General features: G+C 50.8%; 1 protein-coding gene across 1 annotated transcript in view; it reads left to right on the top strand.

Moving 5' to 3' along the window:
• The first annotated feature begins 354 nt into the window (after positions 1–354).
• The window catches only part of LOC144773099 (E3 ubiquitin-protein ligase TRIM39-like), a 120,731-nt gene continuing 108,350 nt past the window's right edge, over positions 355–12,735 (top strand). The window contains exon 1 of the mRNA XM_078657919.1: positions 355–1,010. Coding sequence (XP_078514045.1) covers positions 588–1,010 — 423 coding nt within the window. The 5' untranslated portion in view covers positions 355–587. The remainder of the gene's footprint in view (positions 1,011–12,735) is intronic.

Here is a 12,735-nt window from a genome sequence, read left to right on the forward strand (position 1 = left end):
CAAAGCGACGGAACACCGGCCCTGCTTGATATGATACGTTTTCAGAAGTAATATAGATTGCTGCCTATATGTCCGTGCTGTGGCTCTGTATAGCTCGTTGTTACAGGTCTTGTTTACTTTAGGCTGAGATATGTATATATATTGACCGTGAGAAAGCTATATATATATTTTACTATGTTTTGCACCGTTTTCATAAGTTTTTGGAAGTCACGTGGTCTGCTGCCTTCACGTCACAGGTTGCGCTTCTCAATTTCTTGTGAACCGTGACAGCATCACAAAAATTAAAAACTCACGCCGACGAATTTTCAAAAATTGATATATGACGTACAGCAGCACCGGCAGCAGAGCTGCGCGCGCTCGGTGCACGCGCAGACTGTATTACTTTACAAGTTACCGGGATATTCCCACACAGAGCAAGCAGCAGCACTTCGGGCCTCTGGGCAGACATATGTCTCGCTCCTGGTGTGTTCAGAGTCTTCCAAACAAAACCGAAAGAGCCCGCACACAGGGAGATGGAGACAGGCAAGCCCACCTGACAGAGGGAGAGAAAACGAAACTAAGTTTGGACTCTCTTCACTTCCGGAATCATGGCCGCAGCAGCAGCCGCATCTCAGTTCGGGAATCTCAAGGAAGAGACAAGCTGCTCGATCTGTTTGGAATATTTCAGTGACCCGGTGACCATTGATTGTGGGCACAACTTCTGCCGCTCCTGCATCACTTGCAGCTGGGAGGGAAGAGATGACAACTTCCCGTGTCCGCAGTGCAGAGAAACATCTCTGGTAAGAAATCTCCGGCCCAACAGGCAACTTGGAAACATTGTGGAAATAGCAAAACAGCTCCATCGCCCCCCGGCGAAGCCCAGTGAGGACACCCTATGCGAGAAACACGGGGAGAGGCTGCGGCTGTTCTGTGAAGAAGATCAGAGGATGATATGCTGGGTCTGCCGAGAGTCCAAGGATCACAAAACTCACTCAGCAAGTCCCATAGATGAGGCTGCAGAGCAGTTCAAGGTATGTGTGCGGGTGATCTGGGTTCATAGTTTCTTTACTCCAAACGAATAAAGGATTCATCAGAACAACACCGGCATTTAAGATGGTGGTTTAATTTCATTTTCCCTTGTTTTGTCAATACTTTGTGCCTGTCGTGGTCAATTTCTTTTTGCCCGTGTTGTGGTTTTCCTTCCTTGTTGTCCGCCTACCTCGCCGCCCTCCGCCCTCCCTTCCCGCCACCGCCGCTTTTCCCCGCCCCTTTTTCTATTCTGTACCCTCCCCGCTCCCGCTTCCCAGCTGCTCCGCCCACCCGCGCACTTCGCCTTAAATGGCGACCGTGCGAACGCGCAGCGTTGACGCGCAGCGGGCGCGCCGTTTGTGCGCCGAAGGCGCGCCAAAGGTAAGCCCGTCTGCGCCCGTCCGCGCCTGGACCGCGCCCAGTGCCAGGACCCCTGGCCCACGTAGACCCCGACCGACCCGCCTGTCGTACTCCGCCGCCACCCTCACCGCTCTCAACACCGGCCGACTCCCAGAATGCCATCAAGCCACTCCACAACGTACCCACGGACCTTTCAGCTGCCACGCCTGCAAGTTCACCTGCATCCGGACCAGCCTCGCACCAGCACCCGCCAAGTCGAACACCAGCAGCACCCACCTCAAGTGCATCCTGCTCAACACCCGCTCCGTCCACAGACACGCCATCGAACTCTGGAACCTCCTAGACGCCACAGCCCCGGACGTTGCCTTCCTCACGGAGACCTGGATGAACGCCTCTTCAGCTCCCGACATCGCCATCGCTATCCCAGAGGGCTACAAGATCGTCCGGAGGGACCGAAACGCCAACCAGATGGGAGGAGGCATCGCCATCGTCCACAGGAGCACCATCCGTCTCACGACCAGCACCGACAACACCCTGACCAGCGCCGAACACCTGCATTTCCAGATCCACACCAACCCGAACACCACCCTCAGAGGCACCCTGATCTACCGACCCCCTGGACCACGCACGCAATTCAGCGAGGACATCGCCGACTTCGTCAGCCCGCATGCCCTCCCCTCCGCTGACTACATCCTCCTGGGAGACCTCAACTTCCATCTGGAGAACAACAGCGACCGCAACACCAGCACCCTGCTCGACAACCTCGCCAACCTGGGACTCAAGCAACTGGTGTCCACCCCCACCCACCTCGCCGGACACACACTCGACGCAGTCTTCTCCTCCAGCCCAGACATCGACTTCAGCCACGCCACAGAGCTTCAATGGACGGACCACAGCTGCGTCCACTTCACCTTCAAGAGAACGACGAGCCACCAACACCAGCAACAGGCCGCCCGCAGAAGCTGGAACAAGATCACAGCAGACCAGCTCGCCACCTCCCTGAGCCAGCACCCCCCTGCCAGCTCAGCGAACCCCAGCCAGGCCGCCGACAACCTCACGAAGTGGATCAGCAACTGCGCGGACGAACTCGCCCCACTGAGGACCCCGCCTAGCAGACCCGGCAGCAAGAAGGCCCCATGGTTCACCGACGAACTCAAGAGCTCCAAGAAGAATTGCCGAGCCCTCGAGAAAGTCTGGAGAAGGGAACCGACACCGGACAACAGGACCTCCTTCAAACTTGCCACCCGGAAACACCACCAGCTGATCCGCGCCGCCAAGAAAACAGCATTCAAGGACCGGCTGGACAACAACGCACACAACTGCAAGGAACTCTTCAACATCGTGAAAGAGCTCTCCAACCCCAGCGCAGGAAACAACGACATCACCCCATCGCAAGACCTCTGCAACTCCCTCGCTTCATACTTCCACAACAAGATCGCGGACATACACAACAGCTTCAACAACCAACCAACGCACACCATGACCGAGCAACCACCCCCCACCACCACCCTCCACGCCTGGACCCCGATCAGCACCGAAGACACCATCCGCACGATGAACTCCATCCACTCCGGATCACCAACCGACCCCTGCCCTCACCACGTCTTCAACAAGGCCGACGCGGTCATCGCACCCCACCTGCGAGACATCATCAACACATCCTTCGACACCACCATCTTCCCTGAGAGCTGGAAACACGCCGAACTCAGCGCTCTACTCAAGAAACCAACAGCGGACCCCACCGACCTCAAGAATTACCGCCCCATCTCGCTCCTCCCGTTTCCAGCCAAAGTCATCGAGAAGACCGTCAACAAGCAGATGGCCGCCTTCCTCGAGACGAACGGATCCCTCGACCCCTCACAGTCCGGCTTCTGAGCCAACCACAGCACCGAGACCGCCCTCATCGCCGCCACCGATGACATCCGAGCCCTGATGGACAATGGAGAAACAGCGGCCCTCATCCTCCTAGACCTCTCCGCGGCATTCGACACGGTCTGCCACCGCACCCTAGTACGGCGCCTCAGCAACATCGGAATCCAGGACAAGGCACTGGAATGGATCATCTCCTTCCTCGACGGAAGAACACAGAGAGTCCGCCTACCACCGTACAAGTCAGAGGCCTCCAAAGTCATCTGCGGCGTCCCCCAAGGATCATCTCTGAGCCCCACCCTCTTCAACGTCTACATGAGCCCCCTCGCGGCCATCGTACGCAAACACAACCTCAGCATAATCTCCTACGCCGACGACACCCAGCTGATCCTCTCCCTGACCAACGACCCCGCCGCCGCCAGAGCCAACCTACACGAAGGGATGAAAGAGGTAGCCGAGTGGATGACGACCAGCCGCCTGAAACTGAACTCGGACAAGACGGAGGTCCTCATCCTGGGCTCCTCACCCTCCGCCTGGGACGACTCCTGGTGGCCTCCCGCCCTGGGCACCGCACCCAAACCGACAGACCATGCACGCAACCTGGGCTTCATCCTGGACCCCGCCCTCTCCATGACCAGGCAAGTCAACAACGTCTCCTCGGCGTGCTTCAACATCCTACGCATGCTACGGAAGATCTTCTGGTGGATCCCCACCGAGACCAGGAAGACCGTCACCCAGGCCCTCGTCACCAGCCGACTGGACTACGGCAACGCCCTCTACGCCGGTACCACCGCCAAGCTCCAGAAGAGACTCCAGCGGATCCAGAACGCCTCAGCCAGACTCATCCTCGACATCCCGCGAACCAGCCACATCTCCGGACATCTGAGAGACCTTCACTGGCTCCCCGTCAACAAAAGAATCACCTTCCGCCTCCTCACCCACGCACACAAAGCCCTACACGACCAAGGCCCGAGCTACCTCAACAGCCGAGTCAACTTCTACGCTCCCAAACGCCACCTCCGATCAGCCAACCACGCCCTCGCCGCCGTCCCCCGCATCCGAAAAACGACTACAGGAGGAAGGTCCTTCTCCTACCTGGCCGCCAAGACCTGGAACTCCCTCCCGACCGACCTGCGCCTGACCCAAGACCACCTCTCCTTCAGGAAGAAGCTGAAGACCTGGCTGTTCGAGCAGTAGCGGCACCCCCCCCCCCCCCCCCAGCGCCTTGAGACCCTACGGGTATGTAGCGCGCTTTATAAGTGTCACTGATTGATTGATTGATTGATCCCATTACGGTCAATAGGGAGTTAGCACCTTCTGGAGGGTGATGCAGGTTTGAAAAGTGGATGGCACCATTAGTCTATGGAGCCATTTTCTTCTTTTTTTTTTTTAACCGGGCTGTCCTTCCCCTCTCAAAATGTCATTTTATGCTGACTCCCTCCGTCTGGCTCTCTGTTGTCCCTTCCTTGGGTTTGGGGGAAGGCTGTTACAGAGAGGGAGACAGCCCCCAGGCAGACACTAGCAAACCCAGAAAATAGACTGCAGGGGAGTCGTGTTCAAGCATTCAGAGGTTGTCCACAGAGAAAGATATCAGAATGAAAAATGTAGAATGAACACAGGTCGAAGACGTTAGAAGAGCAAAAAGGGAAAGAAGGCAGTGGAGGTAAAGAAAAGGAAGACAGCAGGATGGGAGATAGTCAGCAGAGGCAAAAGGAAAGAGGTCAGGGGCAGTAGAAAGAAAGCGGTAGCTAGGGAAGTGAGGGGAAGACTTAAATGAGAAGGAAAAAAACATGAATGGAAGGGTGTGAAAATAGGGCAGAGAACTATGAAGGAGAGAACGCGATGGCAGGGAGATAAATATAACAAAGGATATAGGAAATAAATAATACAAAGTTAAGAAATACAATAGAACAATAGATACAATAAGACAGGCAGAGAGAATAGAAGGGAAATAGATAAGGGGTAAGAGAAAACAAGGAGTATAGACAGGAAACAAAAGAACATGGAAAGCTAGAGTTAGGTAGGAGATATGGAGGAGAAACAGCAAGGGAGTGGGGAGATTTGACGGTTGAGAGAGAAACTGAGGGAAAATATGGAGAATGCAGAAAGCGAAAAGAAAGATGGCAGAGGAGAGAATAGGGATAATGGTAAGGACAGAGAGACTGCAAAGAAGGAGATGGGATGGAGAGGATAGGAGACACGATAGGGAGTACAGACTAGATGTAAAGAAACAGTGAGAGAACAGAAGAGCTGGGGCATAGATAGAATGAGAAAATCTCATGATGGGAAGAGAGAAAAAAACAAGAAAATGAGGACAATGAGTGGAAAAATAAGCTTTGGGAGAGGAAAGGAGACAAGATAAAAAGGTCAGAAATAATGGAAAGAGACCGGGCAAGTTAAAGAGGGAGGCAGAAATTGAGAGAGGGAGAGGAAAGATTTGAGTGCAGAAAGAGAAAGGAGAGCAGAAATGGAGTGGGCTCAAAAAAAGAACAAGCATTTACAATGCAACGGTCTCGCCTTTGCAAAAGTTAGAGCTATTGGCATTGTAAATGACAATTTTTGTATTTGTGTTGGTTTTGAAAACAGATAAATTGCATTGTCATTTACAATGCCAATTGCTTAATCTCCCAACACACACACATATACAGAGCCTAACACACACATACACACAGAGCCCAACACATGCACACAGAGCCCAACACACACACAGAGCCCAACACACACACACAGAGCCCACCATACACACACCGAGCCCCCCCACACACACATAGAGACACACAGAGCCCCCCACCCACCCACACACACACACAGAGCCACACACACAGAGTCACACACAGGGAACAGAGGCCAGAAAAAACGATCACAACGAGGGAACAGAGGCCAGAAAAAACGATCGCAGCGAGGAAACAGAGGCAAGAAAAGCAAGCACTCACCGGCTGGGGCAGAGGACTCAGACGTTCTCCCTTGCTTCTCCCGCGGTGTGGACAGGCACCTGCAATGTGCCTCGCGCCCCCTCCGCCGTCGGGCTGCACCAGGGGCGTCTGCGGGGCTCTCCCTTACCACGGGAGCCCCGCACCGGCAGCTTCTCTTCTTATTCCGGCGGCGGTCACAACGAGGGAACAAAGGCCACAAAAACAATCACAACGAGGGAACAGAGGCCAGAAAAACAATCACAACGAGGGAACAGAGGCCAGAAAACTGACACGATCAGGGAACAGAGGCAAGAAAAGCGAGCACTCACCGGCTGGGGCGGAGGACTCGGCAGCTTCTCTTCTTATTCCGGCGGCGATCAAGCAGAAATGAATCTCAGAAAGCCCCGTCATTTTCTGACTGGGGGGAGTGTTATTCTTTCTCTCCTCTTCCCATTGGCTGGAATGTAAAATTCCAGCCAATGGAAGAGGAGAGAAAAAAAACTAAAAAAACACACCCCTCAAGCCCAAAAAGACTTAAATGGAGAGACGCCCGTCTTCTCCAATGGCTGGCCTCCGTTTAGGAAGCCAGCCAATGGAGAAGAGGGGCGGGTTCAAGCCCCACTCTGGAAAACATAAGATCTCCCCAGAGAGACTGCGCAAGCGCAGCCTACACAGGCCAAGACTTAAAAAAGACGAACTATGGAGGTGAGAAACAAAGGAGAATGTAGAAAAATGTAGGTGAGAATAAGGCAGAATTAGGGAAGAGAGAAAAGGCGGAAGGAGAGACAGAAGTCGAGGAAAACGAGGAAGTACAAAGGAGAGAAAAAAAGAGAGAAAGTAAAAGGCGAAAATCTGTTGCAGAAATAAGTAAATCAGACAGAAAGGGAGCAAAGAGAAAGGGAGAGAGAGGAAAGTGAAGTCAATATATTAATTTCAAAGAGGAATGAGACTGAAAGGAGAGGCATTTTAAAGGGATATTCAGAGAAACGTAGATATAATTGAGAAGATAGAGAGATGTGTGGAAACGAGGAAAATGGGAAAGCAAAGAGGGGACAGTGAAACATAAGGACCAATGAGCGAGAGAGTGGAAAAGAGAGTTGAAGTGGGTAGGGATGTGAGAAAGTGAAAGGGAGGAAGGTGATGAGGAACAGACCAATGAACAGCAGTGCGGTTATCTTCAATACAGCAGGAGCAGTAATGTGCGCCCATAGGTGCGAGGGGCACTCTACCCAAATATAGTAATTTTTTAGGTCAAGCTATTATATAGCTCTGACATATTGTAGTGGAAACAACACTCTTGAACAAGCGGATTCCTCCCAATGCATGTGATCTATTGAAGCGTGACGCTACGCCAGCGCGCGCTTGGCCTCACTCACACCCCATATGCTCGTTCCCTCCCACTCCCCTGCCCCCACCCCCATCTGACTTGTTTTTTTCACCGTTGTTTTACACACGGATTCCCATTCGCCCCTTGCTCCCTCCCTCCCCCTCATACCCCTCCTCACTACATTGTATCTTTAATTACATTGGTTTAAATCTAGTTTGGCTGTAAACATCTCAAGCTAAACGCGGGTGCCTCAATTGCTTCAAAAGTAAAGAAATAGAAAAAACGTTTTTTTCTATTTCTTCACTTCGTAAGCAATCGAGCCACCCCCGCTTTAACTTAAGATGTTACAGCTAAAGCACGAGTGCCGAGATTGTATTGCAAATGCGTGTTTGTTTTGTTATGCTGCATGTCAGGATTAGTTGCGCGCTGACTCTGTTGAGCATAACACGCAACTAATCCTGACATGCAGCATGACAAAACAAACACGCATTTGCAATACGATTCAAGCCCAGTGTGCGAACCTGCCCAGTTGACCTCTTACATTTTATTTCTACTCCCTCTTTAGCGTTTTTAGAAAACATGAATTGTGTGTGAAACTGTGAATCATACAACTGAAGAACTGAACCGAGTGTTTTATACTCACTGCTCTCCTTAGCTCCGACAATAGAGTTGGCTCGGGTAAAGTCTATAGTCTTGAGTGAAACCAGCAGCGCTATTGATCAGTTCACAGGGTGTGTTTGTTTACATACTGTAATTCAATAGGTACCTGGTGTAAGAAGTGACTAAATTCGGTCTCTTCTTTGGGTTGTCAAAAGGGAATTACTCTTTTTCCCTGTTGTATACATGTGGTAATAGTTGGCGATGCGTGCAAAGTCATCAATCGGGGAGTTTCACATATTTACCTGAGAGTTCGAAATAATTATGAATAGTCACGGTTATCAACACAGCCGCCTTCTCTGCTCACAGCACACAACTCTTCAGGTCAGTCTGCTCTCCAGCCCACCGAGGTCCCAGGCACCTACGTCACAGTGTAACTAGGCAATGTGCTGCTCCTAGGACACAACTTTCACTTCATGACCAGAAAACTGGACCTGTGAACCTGGTTCCCCAGCTTTCAAGTCGGTTGCTCTGGCTGTTAAGACACATCCTCTCCTCAGTTGACTGTCTTTTCATGTATCCCTGCTCTAAAATGCTCACTCCTCGCCCCTGGATGCAGATTTACTCACCCATAAAATTACAGTGTATGGTGTAATGCAGTGTTCGGATACATTGATGTGGGAGTGCAAAAGCACATTTTATGAACGTCTGACTTTAATTTACACTGGTAAGCTGTCCTGAGCGTAGGTGCACCCATGGCGATGTGAATTTAGCTCCTAGGAGCAGGTTTTCCTCTCAGGTAATGCAGGCTCAGATTAATTCAGGCAAGTGAATTATTGGGGCATTGTGGGGCTGCGCAAATCAGGCGTGCCGATGAGATGGAAGTGTTTGCGATTCCCTGCCATCGCTATTCCAGTAGAGTCCATCCTCGCCATTACTACTGCCTTTAGACAATGTTTAGGCTCAAAATTAAATAGTTCCTCTGCTATATAAATGAATAAATATCTATTTAATCATTCATGATATATCCAATTTCTCGCCCAAGTATGTTTGGAGAAGGGGGAATTAGTTTTGATGCCAAGATCCAGGGAAAAAGAAATCAAAAAATGGTCCGACGATGTACAAGGCTGAACAGTGAGGGCAGAAACTGAGGTATTGAGGGTCCAAATTTGATCTAGGGTGTGACCACCGATGTGAGTGGGAGAGTGGACCTGGGAGACAAAATTCAGGCTAAGAAGGAACTCGGTAAAATCACGAGAAGTAGCATCTTCGGCTGGATCGTCGGGCCAGAAATTGAAATCCCCAAGGAGCAAGACCGAGGAGTTATTAATAGCAAGGGTTCCCAAAAGGTCCGAAATGGCAGGAAGGAAGCGTGGGCAGGACTGGGGGGGACGATAAGCAAGAACGCACGTTAAGGGAACCTGGGAGGAGATGGAACGTATAACCAGGCAATCTGTCGCGGGTAGAGGAGGGGAGGGAAGCACTTGAAAGTGCCGGCCCGCACGGGCGATCAGGGCAACCCCACCACCTAATCGACCACCTGTACCTCTCACCTTCCCCGGAAGTGTTCCACTGAGATCAAGGAACACTGAGAAGACGGTATTGGCTACACATACTATTATTGATCACAAGCTCCTGTTAATGCGAACTTGCTTTCATCTACTGAAGGCAACATACATGCATGTTCTAAATCAGTGGGAGCATGCCAGGGAACAGTTCCTCGAGTTGATTATACACTGTGCAATTTGTAGCAAGTTACATGATAGCTCCTTGGAGCAACAACTGCCTGCCAAGGTTAAATGTTTTGTTTTCATTGTGAAATCCAAAAATGAGCCTTCACGTGAAATCTCCCTCTCCCCCCCCCCCCCCCCGGTACCCCGCCCACACCCGCCTTGACTTCTGCCCCACCCCGGCCTGGAATGACAGTGGCTGCCTGTACATGCCCACCAAACCTCTGAGCAACCCACTTTTATTAAAAGTCATGATTGTCCCCGAATGGGAAACTGGCTAATGCCCAGATTGGTTTTCCAAAAGCCAAAATGTTTAAAATTACTATAAAATACTGAAACACTTCTCAGTGATTTCTCCTACTAAGGCGCAGGTTTGCAGGGAAAAAGCCAAGTACACGCATGCCTTTTTATTATTACCAAACCACAGGAACGCGTGAGTTGGTGCATTCCTTTCATGGCCTCCCTGGGCGCTTGGAATGCGCAGCCGTTCATATCTAAAACAAGGCAGAGTATTGCCTCCGCCGCACATTGTCTTTGGTGCCCTTTAAACATTCCTTTTTTCAAGAACAAGATTAGTATCGAAGCCGAGAGTTTGTATATACCCTAGGTATGCCCTGAAGCATTTTAATGTTGCCGCACGGCTCACACTGCTGCACGCATCACTCAGTACCACTGAATGCCACAGCACCACTCAACGCCACAGCATCACTCAACGCCACAGCATCACTCAACGCCACAGCATCACTCAACGCCACAGCATCACTCAACGCCACAGCACCACTCAACGCCACAGCACCACTCAACGCCACAGCACCACTCAACGCCACAGCATCACTCCATGCCACAGCATCACTCCATGCCACAGCATCACTCCATGCCACAGCATAACTCCATCCCAAAGCATTACTCCCTGCCACAGCATCACTCCATGCCACCGCATCACTCCATGCCACAGCATCACTCCATGCCACAGCATCACTCAATGCCACAGCATCACTCAGCACCACAGCACCACTCAGCACCACAGCACCACTCAACGCCACAGCACCACTCAACGCCACAGCACCACTCAGCACCACAGCATCACTCAGCGCCACAGCATCACTCAGCGCCACAGAATCACTCAGCACCATGAATGCCACAGCACCCCTTAACGCCCCAGCACCCCTTAACGCCCCAGCACCACTCAACGCCCCAGCACCACTCAATGCCACAGGATCACTCAATGCCACTGCATCACTCAACACCACAGCATCACTCCGCAACACTCAATACCACAGCACCACTCAATGCTACAGCACCAATCAATGCCACAGCACCAATCAACATCACAGCACCACTCAACGCCACAGCATCACTCAGCGCCACAGAATCACTCAGCACCACTGAATGCCACAGCACCCCTCAATGCCACAGAACCACTCAATGCCACAGCACCACTCAATGCCACAACACCACTCAACGCCACAGCATCACTCAACGCCACAGCACCACTTAACGCCACAGCATCACTCAGCGCCACAGCACCACTCAACGCCACAGCATCACTCAGCACCACAGAATCACTCAGCACCACTGAATGCCACAGCACCCCTCAATGCCACAGAAGCACTCAACGCCACAGCATCACTCAACGCCACAGCACCACTCAACGCCACAGCACCACTCAGCGCACATCATCCCTCAACATCACTCAACGTCACAGCATCACTCAACATCACAGCAACACTCAACGTCACAGCATTACTCAACGCCACAGTACCACTCAGCGCACAGCACCCCTCAACGCCACAGCATCCCTCAACGCCACAGCATCCCTCAACGCCACAGCATCCCTCAACGCCACAGCATCCCTCAACGCCACAGCATCCTTCAACGCCACAGCATCCTTCAACGCCACAGCATCCCTCAACGCCACAGCATCCCTCAACGCCACAGCATCCCTCAACGCCACAGCATCACTCAACGCCACAGCATCACTCAGCACCACTCAACGCCACAGCACCACTGAATGCAACAGCATCACTCAGCACCACTGAATGCCACAGCACCACTGAAGGCCACAGCATCACTCAGCACCAATGAAGGCCACAGCATCACTGAAGGCCACAGCATCACTCAGCACCACTGAAGGCCACAGCAGCACTCAGCACCACTGAAGGCCACAGCAGCACTCAGCACCACTGAACGCCACAGCATCACTGTGCAACCATTCAACAACAACTGGTTCTAATATGTTCTCTCAATGTTTCAAGCTTTATTACAAATGTCACAAAAAGATGTTAATATTTCACTGCTGTTCTTGGATTTTCATCACAATAAAATACAATGAACATAATCTTTCCAAAAGTTATTTACAAAAGTTTAAGCTATTGGCATTATAAATTACAATAACTTTTATTTAAGTATTAATTATTAAAAAAATAAAAGCCATTGTTATTTGTAATATTAATACATCGAAGTCATGTAAATACAACACATATTGCATTACAAATGCTATAGGTGTCACGTTTGCGAAAGTTAAAACTATTGGCATTGTAAATGACAAAGCTAATAATTTCGCTATTTTCCAAACCAACACATAAATAAAATATTTGTCATTTAAAATACCAATAGCTCAAACTTTCCTAATGCGAGACCTATTGCATTACAAATGCTTGTTAATACTATCCAATGAGCAAGGGGGGAATTTTCCTTGCGTGTATTAGGGCTATGGACACTCTTGTTAGGCCACTGATTCAAAGAGCTTCATAATGAATGCTGTCCACAAGTAAAAAAGTATGCCTATTGTGAGAAGTTGGCCTGATGTGCAGTGCTCACTATTCTAGTGATCACTATATATCAGTCCAAACAACCCTTATTGATGATTGGTTGTAAGTCAACCTTATAGACCAGCTATCCTAGTAGCATGGATACGAGCAGTCTAAGGCTA

Source organism: Lissotriton helveticus, chromosome 1_1 (genome assembly GCF_964261635.1).
Source record: "Lissotriton helveticus chromosome 1_1, aLisHel1.1, whole genome shotgun sequence".
Taxonomy (NCBI): domain Eukaryota; kingdom Metazoa; phylum Chordata; class Amphibia; order Caudata; family Salamandridae; genus Lissotriton; species Lissotriton helveticus.